We start from the raw sequence: 18,104 nt of genomic DNA on the forward strand, positions 1-18,104 counted from the left end.
AAACAGGAATTTGTAATTTAATTTGCTCAGTGTTAATATAGAGGCTCAGGAGCTTCTGGAAGTTTGCACGTGCCTGAGAGGGATGCCAAGTGTTCTTCTAGACAACCCCAGGCTCCTTGGGAATTCACTCGTGTGGTTTGGAAACTGTACAGTGACAGTGGAACTAGCGGGTTACTCCTAGGAGGTCCCTCCACTGAAGCTGAGGTGGAACCTGATGCAAGGCAGGTGGTCCCCCAGTGCAGGTCACCACATCCCCATGGGCAGGGAGCCCCACAGTGCAAGCTGCAGACCTCGTCCTTCTGCCCACAGAGCCCAACAGGTGGGATCAGGTGACTCAGCGAAAACGTCTAACACTGCCCTAGAGACAAAACATTTTTGGTCTAAAATTTCTCATTTAGATTCCTGAAAGCAGGGTACTCAAACACAAATTTAACCAAGCGCTAGTTTGTTTTTTGTTTGTTGTGTTTTTTTTTTTTTTGAGACAGAGTCTCACTCTGTCGTCCAGGCTGGCGTGCAGTGGAATGATCTCTGCTCACTGCAACCTCTGCCTCCAAGGTTCAAGCAAGTCTCCTGCCTCAGCCTCCTGTGTAGCTGGGATTACAGGAATGCGTCACTACACCCGGCTAATTTTTGTATTTTTAGTAGAGACGAGGTTTCACCATGTTGGCCAGCTTGGTCTTGAACTCCTGACCTCAAGTGATCCACCTGCCTCAGCCTTCCAAAGTGCTGGAATTACAGGCGTGAGCCACTGTGCCGGCCAACCAAGCATTAGTTTTGATTACAGAATAAAAATTGAACTTCACTAATGCTGAGGTCTTGGTGCTCTAAGGATAGAATCTCTGAGTTGTAATCACCTACCTTGATGGGCTTGTCTTATCTTACCTTGATGTCTTGAATCAGCTGCTGGGTGGGGGTGTCGATCGGGGCCTTGGTGTCAGTCACGTTTTGAATGGCACTGGACCACCGGGTGGCCTCATTGAGCAGCTTGGTGTAGAGCCGGTAACAGTGCTTGCGCCCGTACACAGTGACATTCCAGTAGCCTGCAATGGCAGGGGTGCCCAACACACGCATGTCAACGCCAACCTCGGGGACTGAGGTAAGGCCTGTGTACTCTCTGACCTCAGTCCCTTTAATTATTCAATTCAATAGACGCTGGCTGAATTCCTACATGTGTCCTGTCCTACCCTGCACTAGGTATCTAGTGATGAAGAAAAAAGTGTCTCTTGCACTGTGACATTTACAGCTGAGACGGGGAGATGAGTATTAGAACAATAAACCCATCATTAAATATATAAAGATAAATGATAATTGGCTCTGGAAGGGAAAAGGGTAAGTTGATGTCTCTTTCTGGGCTCTGGAACAGGAGCGAAAACGCTCTGATTTCTGACTTTCCTTCTTACTTCTTATTTCTTCCTTTCCTTTCCTTAGCCTCTCCCTTCAGAAGACAGCACTTGTGCCTGGCAGTGCGTGAGTTCAGAGGCAAGCTGTCTGAACCGTCACCCAAACCTGACGCGAATGGAACAACTGTGTTAAACAGAAGCACAAGATCACAACCAGCAACAAAAACCAAAATAAGCCATCTTCTGGAAACACTTTTATAATACTACAAAAATTACAAGAAACCCTCTAAGTTACCTGTGTACTTTCTATGCTACTAGGCTAAGTTCCTGGACGGTCAGGATTTATCTTTTACAGGTTGCACAGGACGCTCATCGTACAATGATGGAAAACAGCCTGGCCCACATGGCAAAACCTGGTCTCCACCAAAAAGTATAAAAATTAGCCCGGTGTGATGGTGCGTGCCTGTAGTCCTAGCTACTCCTTGGGAGGCTGAGGTGGGAGGATTGCTTGAGCCCTGGAAGGCTGTAGTGAACCATGATGGCACCATTGCACTCCAGCCTGGGCAACAGTGTGAGACCCTATCTCAAAAATAAGAATAAAAATTAAAAGGATGAAAACAGAGTATATGAAAACCAAGCTTCCTGTACGATGCCCTGCATCTGTTGACATTTTCTTGTCCTCGCGAGAGTCTTCCTACCACTCCAGGAATCAAGACCTCTAGTACAGCTTAAACACTAAGTGGTCACATAGCTAACCCCAGACAGGCTTAGAAGATAAACCAAGAGGACAGCTTCTCTGGGGGGAAATAAAGTACACAGTAGGAAGGAATCTTACTCCTTTGCCCAGAGCAAGCCCAGACTTTAAGATTTGATGCTCAGGGTTCAGGCAGCCAGCCTGGTTACCTGTCTCTTTGAATATCTTCTCATCTGGGGGGACGACAGAGCAGAGGCTGTTGAGGACCAGGGTCCCCAGTTTCAGCGCATTCTTCTCTGAACTCTTGTAGTAATCCAGGGAATTGTGGGTGAGGACAAACCACCGTTTCTTCAGTTTCAGTGAAGACATCTTTGGACTGTTCTTCACCTCTTTGTGCAACCATCCTGGAAAAAAAGATTAAAGTGCAAATTAAAATCTATGAGGAGAAACCCGGAAGACCACACAATCATCTGCATAATGCTACCAGATGGGTGGGGTTTCTAGCTGTTTGCCAGAAAAAGACCACGAACACCCCAACCCGATGTAAATGGAACAACTACATCAAAGAAAAGCTCAAAATCACAACTAGCAACAAAAAACACGACCCTCTAGAAACACTTTATAATATCACAAATTAAAAATCACTTAAAAAATCTCCAACAGTTAAAATGACTGGGAAAAGCAGCTCAAAATGAAAATGCTGCAGATGTCTATAAGCAAATGGAAAGGGGAGTCTTCCTCCGTCTGTTAAGCAGACCGAGGAAGCAGGGCAGGCAATCACCTCTCACGATGAATTCCTGGCCCTCCACTCTGGTGTCCCCTTTGGACCTCTGCAGCAAGGTTATCCAGTGGTGCATCTCCTCCGGCGTGTCGGCGTTGCAGTGCAGCACCCGGTTGGCCGTGATGATCACAAACGAGTTGGGTCTGCGCCACAAGGTGAGAAGGAAACAAAGCCCCTTAGCTCTACCATCAGCATCACCTCTGTGTGAACCGAGACTCAGTGCCTTCTTCCTGGCTTCTGGGTCACGGGATATACACTGCTAGGCTATCCGTGTTTTTATTAAGGCAAACCTTGCTCATTTCTGCAGAAATTCTTTTACGCATCATTAACCTTTAAACTTGGAGCAACACATTCATTCCGAAGGTCCTGGAAGGGAAAACATTTCTTCATGCAAAACTTTCCAGATGAAACTCAGTTCCAGGAAGGCTAAATAACGTGACCATGAAGGAAAATTTTTTTTTTTTGATGCCTCTCCAAAGTCAATTTCTTCCTGCCTTGGGCAATATTTCTGTGGGTTGGTAATGAAATGTCAGACACCAGCAGTAAAAGAGGATCAGTAAATAGGTGTAGGTGGAACATCTTAAATGCTTGATTACGCTTGGTACAAAAAGCCACCTGGGTCCGTGTTTTCAAAGTGATCTAACAGGGTGCATTTCCTAGTCACGGATAACGTGATAATGGAAATTTGCTTTCTCCCTCACCTCTTTTTGTCTGGAAATGCCCTGAACCTCTCTCATAGGCCCTTGCTAATATAAATACTAACTCCTCGATCTAACGGCTTAAGCTAGCGAATGTGAACTCTTTCTTCCAAGTCTTCAAATGTTCACTGTAGTTAGGTGACACAAAAATTTAAGAAAAACAGTAACTGCACTGCAGGACACAGGAAAAGCTATGCAAACAGGCTAAACTTGAGGTGCCCCTTAAAAATAAATAAAATAAAACCTTTTTCTATAGTTAGAAAGGGAGAAAAGTGGCCAGTTGAGGAAGAGAGAAAACCCTGAACGAGGATTCAAAATTCTAAGGATGGATCATCACATGCCTAGCCTGGAGGAGTGAAGGGCGTGGGAGAGCAAAGATGTGGAGAAGGTAAGGTAGAAACTCACATACCGGAGTACGAAGCACCAGGGCTTTGATTACAGATATGACACATCCATGTTAAAGATTCCCGAGCCAGGTATAAGGGGTGCAGGCTGACTACTAAAAACAAAGGACCCATGGTTCAGAAGGGCTTTTGTCAATGGGAGGGTGACAGAGACCCCACCACTCTAATTCTGCCAAGTAGGCACTATATTTTGTTGTCTTTTTTTTTTTTTTTTTTTTTCTCTGAGACGGAGTCTCGCTCTGTCGCCCGGGCTGGAGTGCAGTGGCGCAATCTTGTTGTCAATTTTAACACACTCGTATTCATTTTCCGGCTGTCTTACTGAGGGCAGAAGACAATTTTAATCCTTTCTCTGGTCCGTCCTAGAGAAACTTTTCTTAAATTCTGCTGCAGGCCAGAAGTAGAACTTACAAGATAATACAGAAAAACAGACAATAAAGATGAAGTTCACTGGGCACAAAGACACGTAAGATCATCTCCAAAGATGATTTGCCTTCAAAAATCGAAACCAAAAAGGTGCCAAGAAAGAAGAAATGTCAAGTAAAATAAATGTTTGTGGTTTATCAATACTCTACATAGACATTATCATCAAAATCCTTTTCAAGTTCATTAAGTTCAGAAAGGAGAATGACTCCCTTCCCCTTTGCTGGAATATCATTTTCCTAAACAGGCATTTTCTTCCTATATAAATCCCAGGTTTGTCCCTGTATACACATTAAAAATATTGCTCATGCTTTTTTAAATTGTCTAGGTTCCCACGGTTTGCCCCAGGACTCCAAAGATACCCAGAGAAGGAGACTTCCAGATGATGTAAAATTGGGTACCAAGAAGGAAGACTTTGGATTGCTGGGGTTGACAAGGTGGGAACACGCAGCCTCGTGTGATTTCACAGCCCTGCGAAGAGGGACGTGACCCAGCAGCACAGACACCTGTGGACACACACAGATGATGAGCTGTTTTTGTTAAGAGCCACATCTGAGCTTACCTATCAGGGCTGTCAGAGGCACACACAGAATCAATCAGCCCCACATCCAAGGTGCCCTGGAAAAGAACAAAAAGAGAATGAGAGAACCACTAAAGTAGGGTGCACACTACAGTAACACCTCTAGCCCACACCTCCCAATCAGACAGAAAAGGCTCTTTTCTTTTTAACTTCAAAATAACAGTTATCTATGAGACGAATCCTCTGTTGTGTGAGTACAAATTGCCTCTACACAGCGCAGAATCTATAGCCCATTTATTTTTAAAAATTACAAGTTAATCATTCCCTCTTGTCCTTTCAATAATTTGTTCTTCAAAAATATTTTACTAAATTTTCTACAAGTACCTCTATTTTAATTTAACTTGTTTGTTTTAGAAACAGAGTTTCATTCTGTTGCCCAGGCTATGCAATGGTGTGATCTCAGCTCAACGCAACCTCTGCCTCCCAGGTTCAAGTGATTCTCGTGCCTCCGCCTCCCAAGTAGCTAGGACTACAGGTGTGGGCCACCACACCTGGATAATTTTGTGTTTTGGTAGAGATGGGGTCTCGTCGCCATATTGGCCAGGCTGGTCTCAAACTCCTGGCAGCCTCAAGTGATCCACCCGCCTTGGCCTCCCAAAGTACTTGGATTACAGGTCTGAGCTACTGCACCTGGTCCCTCTTATTCTTAAAATATGTTCAGTGAACAGTGTTTATGACCTTCTTTCAATAGTACAAATTTCCTGAGTTTATTGTGTCCTTTGATTAAATTTTACACTTCTTCTCCTAAGAAACTTTATTTCAAGTTTTTCTGATGAGGAAATACAACTTGATTTCAAAGTAGGGTTTTGTAACTTTGTGTATGTGTCTGGGATGGAGGGAAGGAAAACAGTACAATTTAGATTTCGGCCCAGCGCAGTGGCTCACGCCTGTAATCTCAGCACTTTGTGAGGCTGAGGCATGTGGAGGAACTGAGCTCAGGAGTCCCAGACCAGCCTGGGCAACACGGTGAAACCCTGTCTCTACTAAAATACAAAAAATTAGCCAGGTGTGGCGGGCGCCTGTAGTCCCAGCTACTCAGGAGGCTGAGGCAGGAGAATTGCTTGAACCTGGAGGCGGAGGTTGCAGTGAACCGAGATCTCGCCACTGCACTCCAGCCTGGGTGACAGACTGAGACTCCATCTCAAAAAAAAAAAAAAATACAATTTAGATTTAGATTTCACCAAGTCCTCTGAAGAGTAAGTGTAACGTGTGCTTCCGTGACTGCATAAAAAGGAGGATTATTTCTTTTGTTATTTTAAAGGTTTGAGGTGGGAGAATTGGAATGTATTACTACTTATAACCTTCTATAATTTATTCGTTTTTGTTGTTTGTTTTTTTTAGGAGACAGGGTCAGGCTGCTGGAGTTCAGTGGCGCAATCATAGCTCACTGTAGCCTCGAATTCTCAGGCTCAAGCAATCCTCCTGCCTCAGCCTGCCAAGCAGCTGGAACTACAGGCACATAACACCACGCCTGGATAATTTTTAATTTTTTTCATAGAGGCAGTGTCTTGCTATGTTTCTCAGGTTGGTCTTGAACTCCTGGCCTCAAGTGATCCTCCCACCTCAGCCTCTCAAAGTGCTGGGACTACAGGCATGAGCCACAGTGTCCAACTTAATTTACTGTATTTATTACTGTATTATTATATTGTACTATTTATTATATTTATTATTGTATTGATTTTAAACTCAAATGATCCTTTTTTTCTCCTAAATTATTCTATATTTACCTTTTAAAAAAAAGACTGTCTGGAAATTCCCAATCTTTCCCTTTTTTACCATCTGACGCCCTCCCCGTCCCTGCCCCTAGATGCCCCACCCCCATCCCAGGCAGTGCTCCCGTACCACAGCGTTCTGTGGGTTTGCCTGCTCATCATGCATCTCCTGGATCTCCTGGTCCGTGGACGCGTGGACCTGACTCAGCACGCTGAACCACTGGCTGTGGGGAAGAGAGAGCAACTGTCAAGGAGAGGCCAACCTCGTATTGGCAAAGCAATAGCGCCCTACTGCACGTGCTCTGTGAAAATGACATCTCTAAGCACCTTTGCTTTTAATTTGATTACTTCTTAGGGGTAAATGTCGGTTTCATTACCAAAGAATAAAGTGAGAAGAAGCAGATAAAGTACCTGTAAATGCCTTTAAGTGCCATATTATGTTCTAACTTTAGGTCAGTGGATGGCCTTTTCCGGTCCCATAGACCTTTACAAACATTTGACGATGATGAATGAGTTCCTTGAGAAATTAACAGCAAATAATAAAATCCTCAGTTCTACTCAAAATACTTATATCAAGAATCCTTACTTAAGATATTATTTATAAAGTAGGGAACATTCAGGTGCTTTTTCTGTTTTAAAAAATAAATTTTAAGGTGAGAAGATCAATATAGGTTGAGCATCCATAATCCAAAAAAATCTGAAATCTGAAATGTTTCAAAATTCAAAACTTTTTCAGCACCGACATGATGCTCAAAGGAAATGCTCACTGGAACATTTCAAATTTTCAGATTAGGGATGCTTAACCGGTAAGTCTAATGCAAATATCCCAAACGCCAAGATCTGCAACACTTCCAGTCCCAAGCATTTTGGGTAAGGGATACTCAACATGTAATGGAGGGTATCATATTGGAATGGCCACTAGATGTCTATTTTTTTTTTTTTTTTATAAGATGGAATTTCAGTCTTGTTGCCCAAGCTGGAGTACAACGGCACAATCTTGGCTCACTGCAACCTCCACCTCCCGGGTTCAAGTGATTCTCCTGCCTCAGCCTCCCGAGTAGCTGGGATTACAGGCGCACGCCACCATGCCCGGCTAATTTTTGGTATTTTCAGTAGAGATGGGGTTTCACTATGTTGGCCAGGCTGGTCTTGAACTCCTGACCTCAGGTGATTCACCTACCTCAGCCTCCCAATGTGCTCGGATTACAGGCATGAGCCATTGTGCCGGGCCTAGATGTCCATTTTTTCTATGTATTCCCAGGATGGGGTTTTCAACCACCTAACAGCATTTCTCCTCAAGTCAATAAAACCACAGGAGAGTTGGAAATGAAAAATAACTGCTTAAAGTAGAAAACTATTTTGACCAGAGAACTCTTCCATCTTCATTTCAAATGAGTACTCTCACATCCAGCCTCATCACAACCCGAAAATAAAGGAAAATGTCTGGGCATGGTGGCTCACGCTTGTGATTCCAGCATTTTGGGAGGCCAAGGCGGGAGGAAGGCTTGAGTCCAGGAATTTGAGACCAGCCTGGGAAACTTACTGAGGCCCAGTCTCTACCAAAAATAAAACATTAGCTGGGTGTAGTGGTACATGCTTGTAGTCCCAGCTACTCAGGAGGCTGAGGCAGGAGGATCACCTGAGCCCAGAAGACCAAGGCTGCAGTAAGCCACGATTATTCCACTGCACTCCAGCCTGGGTGACAGAGCAAGACTCTGTCTCACAAAAAAACAAATACAAAACGAAACAAAACACGTCAACTTGAGAAAAATCAAGCAGAACAAAGCATCAGGAAAATGACCATGAACAGACATACATCCATCTAGCATTTACTGACCAACTACAAAATGTGAACGCTATCAAATATGAAAGAGACGCTAGGGTATCCTTCTCCTGCTGGGGGCTTATAAGACACAAAATACATACATACTCCTATTTAAGGCAGAGGGGAAAGTACTTGGTATCCAATGGCATGTTTAAAGTTAAAAAAAAATGACACCATATGTAAAGGTAGGCTGTGCAAATGATTTACAGCAAAGCACTAAAATCCATCTCGGTGCTTCCTAAGGGAGAAAAATGTGACTACAAGCTTGAAAATATTCAACATATACAACAGATATGCATATATCTTGTATACAACAAGGAAAACACCTTAATAGAAATTTGCACTATCCATTCTGGTTAACCAAACAGCAAGACTTCATTGCTTTGCTCATCTCAAAAATATCCCAAATTAAACATTGAAAAAGACATACATTCGAGTTGTAGGAATCACATACACAAAGGCATAAAATTTGTTGCACTTTCAATTCTGTCTAGATTAGACTCAAATTTATAAATTTCTTCTCTTGAGTCAAGTATAACTTGGAATCTGAAAAGGATTTTTTTTTTTTAAAAAGTGTTCCACTGGTCAGGAGAAAAAGTCCTTGGCTAAAATATTCCAAAGGTTAAATTTAGCAGGTTCATCATGGCATAAAACAGACAGGGCAGCTGCCAAACGCCAGGCCTATAATTCAGCTGAAAAGCTGCAGGCATTCCCTGGGCCACAAACAACCACATGTGGTCTCCAGGAGTCCCAGACAGAATGATGGGCTATAATTCCAGGTTTGCTTGTTTTTCCAGTTTGTGTTAGAATTTATGGGTCTAAGCAGGGTTTTAGTTTGTTCCCATGGGAATAATTATTTTCTGGTGTCTTTACCCTTAATGTTGCTACCATGGTATTGTATCAACTCAGAAAGATTCAAAGGGCAAGGGGTAGCGAGCGGTCCTGAGAACACACTAGAAGGTCCTAATGATCTTGGGGCTCAGAATTGAAGAATTCGGCTATTGGATGTTACCCTCGTAAATTAAAAGACGTTCTCAGCCAGGCAAGGAGGCTCACGCCTGTAATCCCAGCACTTTGGGAGGCCGAGGCAGGCAGATCACCTGAGATCCGGAGTTCAAGACCAGCCTGACCAACATGGAGAAACCCCCGTCTCTACAAAAAATACAAAACTTGCCAGGCGTGGTGGTACACGCCTGTAATCTCAGCTACTTGGGAGGCTGAGGCAGCAGAATCGCTTGAACCTGGAAGGTGGAGGTTGTGGTGAGCCAAGATTGCGCCAGTGCACTCCAGCCTGGGCAACAAGAGAGAAACTCTGTCTCAAAAAAAGAAAAAAATAAAAGATGTTCTCTAGCGTTGCTCAGAGCAGATGACAGACACCTCCAACATAACCCTGCAGACTCACAAACTCACAAGATGCAGGAATAGTCAGGACAGACGCTCCACGGTGTCAGATCCGCAAGGTGACCCTGTGATCCATCACATTGAAGAGCAAATGCTAAGTCTCCTTAATTTTGTGCTATGTCTCCTCAGCACTCCAGCATGGAAACTTGAAGTCCAGGAAGTTACAGACAACTTGCCCCAGCCAATGAAGGCCTCCACCCTCTTCTAATCTCAGTCAAAAGTTAAAGCTCCTTAGGAGCAAATGTTTTTAAGAAGTTCAATGTCTCCATTCAACAGAACTGAGGTTGCACTGCATTACAAATGATACTAACCGTTCTCTGTACCCTAGTCTCTTATTCTGCAAAGTGTGGATGATGGTAATAATTAACGTCTACCTTGCAGGATTCAAGAGAATCAAAAGAGTTAATATTTATGAAGCATTTAGAATACTTCCTGAAATACTTAGGTATGAAACATTTAGAATAGTAGTAGCCTGAAATACAATTGCGATTACTTTTCCACCAAGCTAATAGTAAGTTTTGTGTAAGCTAGTACCTCTTCCATTGAATTCTTCAATATTAAGATCTTTAAAATCCCCCAATGCCATAGCACTATCAGTTGCTTAAACAGCCATCAGTTACTGCTCCCCGCCCTTTTGGTCCTTATGCAAACACAAACGATTCACTTTCAAAGCTCAGAAACTTCCAGAGGGCAGGCTTTCAGCTTCATGCAGCTGTATAATTTACACACGCTACCGGTGATAGTAACAGCCTGAGACAGATGACAACGGGTCTGTCTAGTGGCACTGGAGGCTGGAAATCCTGAGCCCTGTGCTGTACTTGAACACATTTGCCCAGGGAAAGATTCCCCAACGGACAAGTACATCAATCTCGTATGACTCTTGGTTCTTCAACCATCCTAACAGAAAGTCAATTAAAATTTTTCAAGGCCAGTATGGTAAACAGTGCTCTGTGTGATGCTCACACCTGTGCATGAGGGAACAGGATGTGGGTAACATGAAGTCGACAGCGCAGACTCACCTGGCATCTTCTGGGGACTCTGCAATCAGGTGGAAAGTCCTATCGACCATAATGATGTCGATCCCATTCTCCTTGGTGGTGTTATCTATGATCTCTCTGCAAAGGAGCAAAAGCAACAAACGCACATCAGGAACACCAAATTCTGAATAACTGAGGAAAGCAATTAATGAAGCCAATGACTAGAGTTGGGAACTGTCTGTTACTGAAGAAACGGTACACAGTTGTCTCTCCATATCTGCGAGTTCAGGATTTGTGGGTTCTGCACCTGTGGATTCAACCGGCAGCAGATCAAAAATAAAAATCCAATTTAAAAAGTAATAATACTACAAATTAAAAAACAATACAGTGTAACTACTATTTACAATGCATTTGCATCATACTAGTTATTGTAAGTAATCTAGAGACGATTTGAAGTATGTGGGAGAATATGCATAGGTTACATGCAATGATTATATCATTTTATAGCAGGAACTCGAGCATCTAGGGATTTTGGTGGCTGCAGTGGGGTGGGGAGTGGGGTGGTGGTTCTGGAACCCACCACCAAAAGACATGGAGGGACCTACAATGGCTTTCCTTTTAGCAATGATGAAGATTCCCTCTAGGGGGAGCCAGGCTCCTCTCTGCTGCCCAGGGAGGAGGCTGCTGGTGTGGCCAGGGATAGCAGGGTTCCCCTGACTTCTCTAGGGGAGAGGCTCTCTCCCCTCACACTGGTCCGCCCAATGCCCATCCCTGCTCAGGCCCCAGACAGGCCTGGGGCAGCAGCCCCCACTCCTGCCTGCAACTTCCTTTGGATCCTTTCTCAAATCTACAAAACCAACCTTGGCCTGGTGTGAGCTCTTTCCCTAATTCATCACAGCTCTCTCCCAGCTTAAGGCCAGGGCATCTGCGTCTGAATTCTGCTTGAGATGTGCACATTATTTCCATGAGGGGTGCTGGGAGTGAGGCACGGGATTTGGGTGTGTCTGGTCTCAATACCATCTTGATCTCATCTGCAACCCTCCCTAAACAACACTAGAGAAATAAAATTGGTGAACCAGGTTAACAAAATCAGGGTAAACAGCAGCAGATGTTAGGATCAGACCAGAGATAGTAATATGTTTGATGAAGAAGGGTTTGGGGCATAAAGCCAGCTTGCTCTGATAACTAAAGAAGTGCAAATGTGCGGCCGGGCGCGGTGGCTCACGCCTATAATCCCACCACTTTGGGAGGCTGAGGCGGGCGGATCACGAGGCCAGGAGATCGAGACCATCCTGGCTAACACGGTGACACTCCATCCCTACTAAAAATACAAAAAATTAGCTGGGCGAGGTGGCAGGTGCCTGTACTCCCAGCTACTCGGGAGGATGAGGCAGGAGAATGGCATGAACCCAGGAGGTGGAGCTTGCAGTGAGCTGAGATCGCGCCACTGCACTCCAGCCTAGGGGAAAGAGTGAGACTCCGTCTCAAAAAAAAAAAAAAAAGTACAAATGTTCACAATAAAACATGTATTTTACAGCAACAAAACTAAAATAGTCTGGTTAGAAAATAAGTATTATCTGACCTCATAGCTAGAATCACTGAGATGAAATATTTTTTAAAAAATCAAGATCAGGGCAGGGCGTGGTGGCTCACGCCTATAATCCCAGCACTTTGGGAGGATGAAGCAGGCGGATCACTTCAGGTCAGGAGTTTGAGACCAGCCTGGCCAATATGGTGAAATCCCATCTCTACTAAAAATACAAAAATTAGCCAGGCGTGGTAGTGCGCACCTGTAGTCCCAGCTACTCGGGAGGCTGAGGCAGGAGAATCGCTTGAACCCGGGAGGCAGGGGTTGCAGTGAGCCAACATGGTGCCACTGCACTCCAGCCTTGGTGACAGAGCAAGACTCTGTCTCAAAAAAAAAAAAAAAAAATCAAGATCAGAACTACTGCTGATATCACAAGAGGACAACCAGCTACTCTAAGCCTTCTTAACAGAAATCAATACCAACACAAGTGAAGCACTCATAAACAGAAAGAAAACCTGAACTCGATCACTCTCTAGGTCTAATGACCAATTCACAAGAAAGAAATGAGAAAGAGAAACATGTTCAAACACGGTGCCCATATAGGGTTGGTGAAATCTAGAAACCATGGGATAAGCGGGCTAACATGTTCCATTACAAACAGCAAGTGAAAGAAAGGCAGAGGGGGGCATCCATACATTAAAAGAGACTTCAGTGATCTAAAAACCAGTGACAACATCTAGACCTCATTTGGATTCTGACTTGAAGAAAGTAACTATAAAACCAACCCAAACCAACAAGAACACTACCACCTCCACTTGGAAACTGCAGGCCAGGCACAGTGGCTCACGCCTGTAATCCCAGCACTTTGGGAAGGTGAGGTGTGCAGATCACCTGAGGTTAGGAGTTCGAGACCAGCCTGGATAATATGTGAAACCCTGTCTCTACTAAAAATACAAAAATTAGCCAGGCATGGTGGTAGGCACCTGTAATCCCAGCTACTCAGAAGGCTGAGGCAGGAGAATTGCTTGAACCAGGGAGGCAGAGGTTGCAGTGAGCCAAGGTTGTGCCACTGTACTCCAGCCTGGGCAACAGAGTGAGACTCGGTCTCAAAAAAATAAAAATAAAAAAATAAGGCCACTGCAGAAACTGAACAATGACTGGGAGTTTGGATAATATTAGGAGCTAACATTTTTTTTAACGTGATAATGGTATTGTGATTATATATTAGAATGTTTAAATGCATACTAAATATTTACAGAAGAAATTATATGATAGGGACTTGCTATAAAAGAAGGTAGTTTGCTGGGGGAGCGGACTGGATAGAACTGTGGATGAAACCCTCTTGGCCATGGGTGGATAGCCACCGAAAGCTCTGGAATAAGTCTGTGTTTTATTATATTCTTCTACCCACTCTTGCCCATGATTGAAGTTTTCCATAATAATAACTCACTGTTCCTGTTCTATAGAAGGTGACAGAAATGGCTGAATAAGAGCTAACATTTCCATAGCTCAGCGTAATTCTGATGAAGCACCTGAGAATACAGCTTTTATTAAGCAGCATACAGAGTGAGTTGCAAAGAAACACACATCAATGTACTCTGGTGAAATTCAATACTGTGCCTCTCTCTCTCACAGCTTCTTGGTGCTTGTGGCCCCTTCTATGGGATAATTAAAGAGAAACATCACGGCCATAATCCCAGCACTTGGGAGACCAAGGCAGGCGGATGGCTTTGAGCCCATGAGTTTGAGACCAGCCTGGGCAACATGGTGAAACCCCGTCTCTACTAATAATACAAAAAATTAGCCTGGCATGGTGGCACACACCTATAGTCCCAACTACTCGGAAGGCTGAGGTGGGAGGATCACCTGAGCCCAGGAAGTTGAGGCTGCAGTGAGCCGAGATCGTGTCACTGCACTCCAGCCTGGGCAATGGGAGTGAGACCCTGTCAGTCAATCAATCAATCGATCTATAGACAGATGAGTAACAGCATGGTATGTGAGGCTGACAGAAGATGGCAGAGGCAACAGAGCCATGCCTTGCTGTGAACCCCTGAAGGATTCAGACCCAGTATTCTCACAAGCACACTCCCGCACCTCATGAACTCCAAATGGACAGCCTGGAAATGTCCAATATTCTGCCATCTGCAGAGACATGAGATTTCCCTTACAATCAAATACATAAAAGACTTCACTCTCCTCATTTAACTTTCCACTTTACAATGAATACTTTTCTGAAGTGCTGATGCTGGCTGATAGTAGAAACATTTTACTTTTAAGGCTCCTGACTTCAGGCATTAATTTTAGATCCCTCAAAGATTATTTTACTACTTTTCTAAATATTTGAGGTCACTCAGTTTTGAGTGGAGTATGGCTACAGGTTATCCCCAAACATGTTTTCAGGCTTAGTATCTAGTTACCCCAAAAACCAGCTGCCTGTAACTCCCAACAATTTTCTGGAAACATTACTTAGTCTTCTAACAAAAATAATAGGCCCTCAATAGTCCAAAGCTTTGGTTCTATAAGGGTGTGGCAGAAAAAGGGGCATGTTGGATTGGAAGACCAGCCCTGTTCCTCTCATTGCTGGGAATGGGGATGGCCAGTATAACCAACACCGGTGTAACAGAAGACAAGTGATTCATTTCAGAAAACTCCTCCAGTCTGTCTGCTTTTAATTTAGCTAATTTATCTGCTGGCTACAGCTGGAGTAAGGAATTGAAAGTGATACATTAACCCATAAAAAGACTCAGCCGCTTGTTCCAAATTCACACCATTCTTCCTCCACACATACAATTCCATTTCCACTGGGCAACTTCCAGGTCCAACTGGCTGGCCATCTTCCAAATGACAGCCACATGTCTGAGTGTAATCACAAAAAGCAAAATACTCACAGATTAAGTCTTGCTTCCCAGTTTCCCAGTAATTTAACCCACTGAACTGAATTATCAGGACACCTATTACAGGATACTGCCGCTGCAAGGAACTTGCACAGCGTGGCTCGGTGACCACCAGCGTAAAACATCGAGCAACGCATCGGGCCACAGCCAGGCTTAGCAACCTACTTTGCCGTTCGCACTTCCACGGTGCCCTTGAGCTTCTCCTCGCTGTCGTTTTCAAAGTACATCAGCTTGGACTGGCGGAGGACAAACCAGCGCTTCTTCCAATTTCTCCTGGACAGCGTGGAGGAGCCCCCACCTTTTTTGTGGAGCCAGCCCTGCTTGAGGGCCTCCTGCTTGGAGCGGAACCACAAGAAGGTTTCATCCTTGAGGACGCACCAGCGGCGTTTCCAAGAGTTCATCAGGCCACCTGTTCCCCGCAAGATTGGGTAGAGAGGGGTGAAAGGAAAGTCAGTCAAATTGGATGACAACAACATGCATAGCAGGTGTTAAGGTCTAGCCGAGCTTAGACTCTGCCCCAGCCGCAGCACCGCAGAGACCCCTCAGCGAGGAGCGGCACTGCTAGCTCATGTCTGGGGGCACCACACAGATGTCACACCAGCTGGGCTGGATTACACAAGAATCCTTCCATCCAAAGGAGTTCCTGCTCACTTAGCTGAGAAAGCTTTGAAAGGAGCCAATAGAAAAGCAAGTAATGAACTGACACTCTAACCCAGGAATGAGTCAAAAGCCAAGGGTGAGAACCATGTCCCTATGTATGGATCAGGCTTATCCCAAAATGCACCAGAGAGGGAAAATTATTTTAACATGGTGTCAAAGTTTACTAGTTTCTTTACCCGTTTTTTGGGCCAGAAGAGGTGGCTCATGTCTGTAATCCCAGCACTTTGGGAGGCCGAGGCAGGTGGATCACTTGAGGTCAGGAGTTCGAGACCAGCCTGGCCAACATGATACAACCCCATCTCTACTAAAAATACAAAAATTAGCTGGGCATGGTGGTGCATGCCTGTAATCCCAGCTACTTGGGAGGCTGGGGCAGGACAATCGCTTGAACCCAGGAGGAGGAGGTTGCAGTGAGCCGAGATTGTACCACTAGACTCTAGCCTGGATGACAGAGTGAGACTGCGTCTCAAAAAATAAACAAAGTTTACCCATTTCCTTCCATATTTGGTCAATGTGCGAATAAGAATTTTTTTATCAGTGATTCCAGGACTGACTGATAAAGTCTAACTTACATAGGTAAAGACAATATGGCTTTTTGAAGAAAAACATCTTTTCAAAGAAAAGCATCATCTGAAAATGGTTTACAGCTATAAGACTGAGACTATGAAAAAAAAAAAAGAAAGCAAGAGTACAAACTACACTAAGATTTGAACTTAAATATACACGTTATCTTTCATAGGATAAAAAAATCTTGCTATGCTCTTCCGGGAGGATAATTTTGTATTCCAGATTCCCCAACCCGCTCAAGACCAACCTCTTACACACATCTGTTATTATAAGACTGTCCACACATTATTTTCTTTTGACCAACCAGTAATGAAAATAAGGGTCATTTAAACATGGGATATTTAAAGTAAGTATAATCCTATCCTTTTATGAATTCAGTGTCTGAAAACCAGACAGTGCATTTGCTTCACGGAACTTTCTAGACTCCTCTCCCTCCTTTTGTCCAAGAGGCCCCTGCTCATCTAGCTGAGACATCTTTGGTAATTGTGCCAAGCTGCAGAGCTGTGTCCTAACATACGGCAAACTTGCCAAGGGCTACCAGAATGAAACAATATTAGTTTTTTGATTTGTGATTTTAATCTGGGTTTCTCAAAACAAGCCTGGAGGAAAATTGTGCAAAGTTATTCTGTTATCTTGTTGTTGTTAAATGATAAAGCTTATTCACAGTTATTTCGAAGATTAGAACAGTCATCACAACAGCCCTCACCATTAGTTTATTTAATATGTTGTTCTGTTATCGATAGCACTCACTCTTGGCCCTCCCTTTGCAATTCCAGGCCCTCTCTTGATAATTCATCATTTAGAGATCTACTTGATACAGTAATTTCCTAATTGCAAACACCTTTAGTAGGTTATTTGGTTGTAAAAACTTATTTATGCCCATGAAATATAAACTGGTGATTAGATTTTCTTTTTCATTCATTAGTTGCTCTGAAACTTTTTGGCTCTGTTTTAATTAAAGTTTTATTAAATATTAAATGATGCTGCATTTACACAATAGCTTTATTAAGAGATGCCGAAAACTCACCCACTTAACTTCTTTGACCCTGATTTTAATACTTTGAATGTGTCTTTACTTTTTTCCTACTCTTACTGGTTTTAATCCAGTAACTGTATAATAAATCAATGCTGCTGGGCGTGATGTTTCACGCCTGTAATCCCAGCACTTTGGGAGGCCGAGGCAGGCGGATGGATCACGAAGGTCAAGAGATAGAGACCATCCTGGCCAACATGGCGAAACCCCGTCTCTACTCCAAATACAAAAATTAGGTGTGGTGGCGCGTGCCTGTAATCCCAGCTACTCAGGAGGCTGAGCCAGAAGAATGGCACGAACCCGGGAGGCAGCAGTTGTGGTGAGCCGAGATCGTGCCACTGCACTCCAGCCTGGGTGACAGAGCGAGACTCTGTCTCAAAAAAAAAAAAAAAAAATCAATGCCATACATTAAAAATAAGAGGAATATTGAAGAGAATTTTCAAATTAACTGTGGAATTAAAAATTGAGGAATGGGAATTATATAATAGTAAAAACAGTTAAGTTGATTTCTAACTGAGAAAATCTTAAGATGCTATGATTAAATACTTATTGGATCATTAGGTTCTGATTCGCAATGACATTTTTTCCTT

At 43.7% G+C, this 18,104-nt stretch overlaps 1 protein-coding gene across 1 annotated transcript in view; it reads right to left on the reverse strand.

The window, feature by feature from the left end:
* The window catches only part of MYO10 (myosin X), a 274,349-nt gene that overhangs the window by 13,478 nt on the left and 242,767 nt on the right, over positions 1-18,104 (reverse strand). Inside the window, exons 27-33 of the mRNA XM_003263177.3 lie at positions 15,420-15,663; positions 10,875-10,970; positions 6,760-6,853; positions 4,900-4,955; positions 2,816-2,958; positions 2,244-2,438; positions 883-1,040 (exon numbers count right to left, since the gene is read on the reverse strand). Coding sequence (XP_003263225.3) covers positions 883-1,040; positions 2,244-2,438; positions 2,816-2,958; positions 4,900-4,955; positions 6,760-6,853; positions 10,875-10,970; positions 15,420-15,663 — 986 coding nt within the window. The remainder of the gene's footprint in view (positions 1-882; positions 1,041-2,243; positions 2,439-2,815; positions 2,959-4,899; positions 4,956-6,759; positions 6,854-10,874; positions 10,971-15,419; positions 15,664-18,104) is intronic.

Source organism: Nomascus leucogenys, chromosome 6 (assembly GCF_006542625.1).
Source record: "Nomascus leucogenys isolate Asia chromosome 6, Asia_NLE_v1, whole genome shotgun sequence".
Taxonomy (NCBI): domain Eukaryota; kingdom Metazoa; phylum Chordata; class Mammalia; order Primates; family Hylobatidae; genus Nomascus; species Nomascus leucogenys.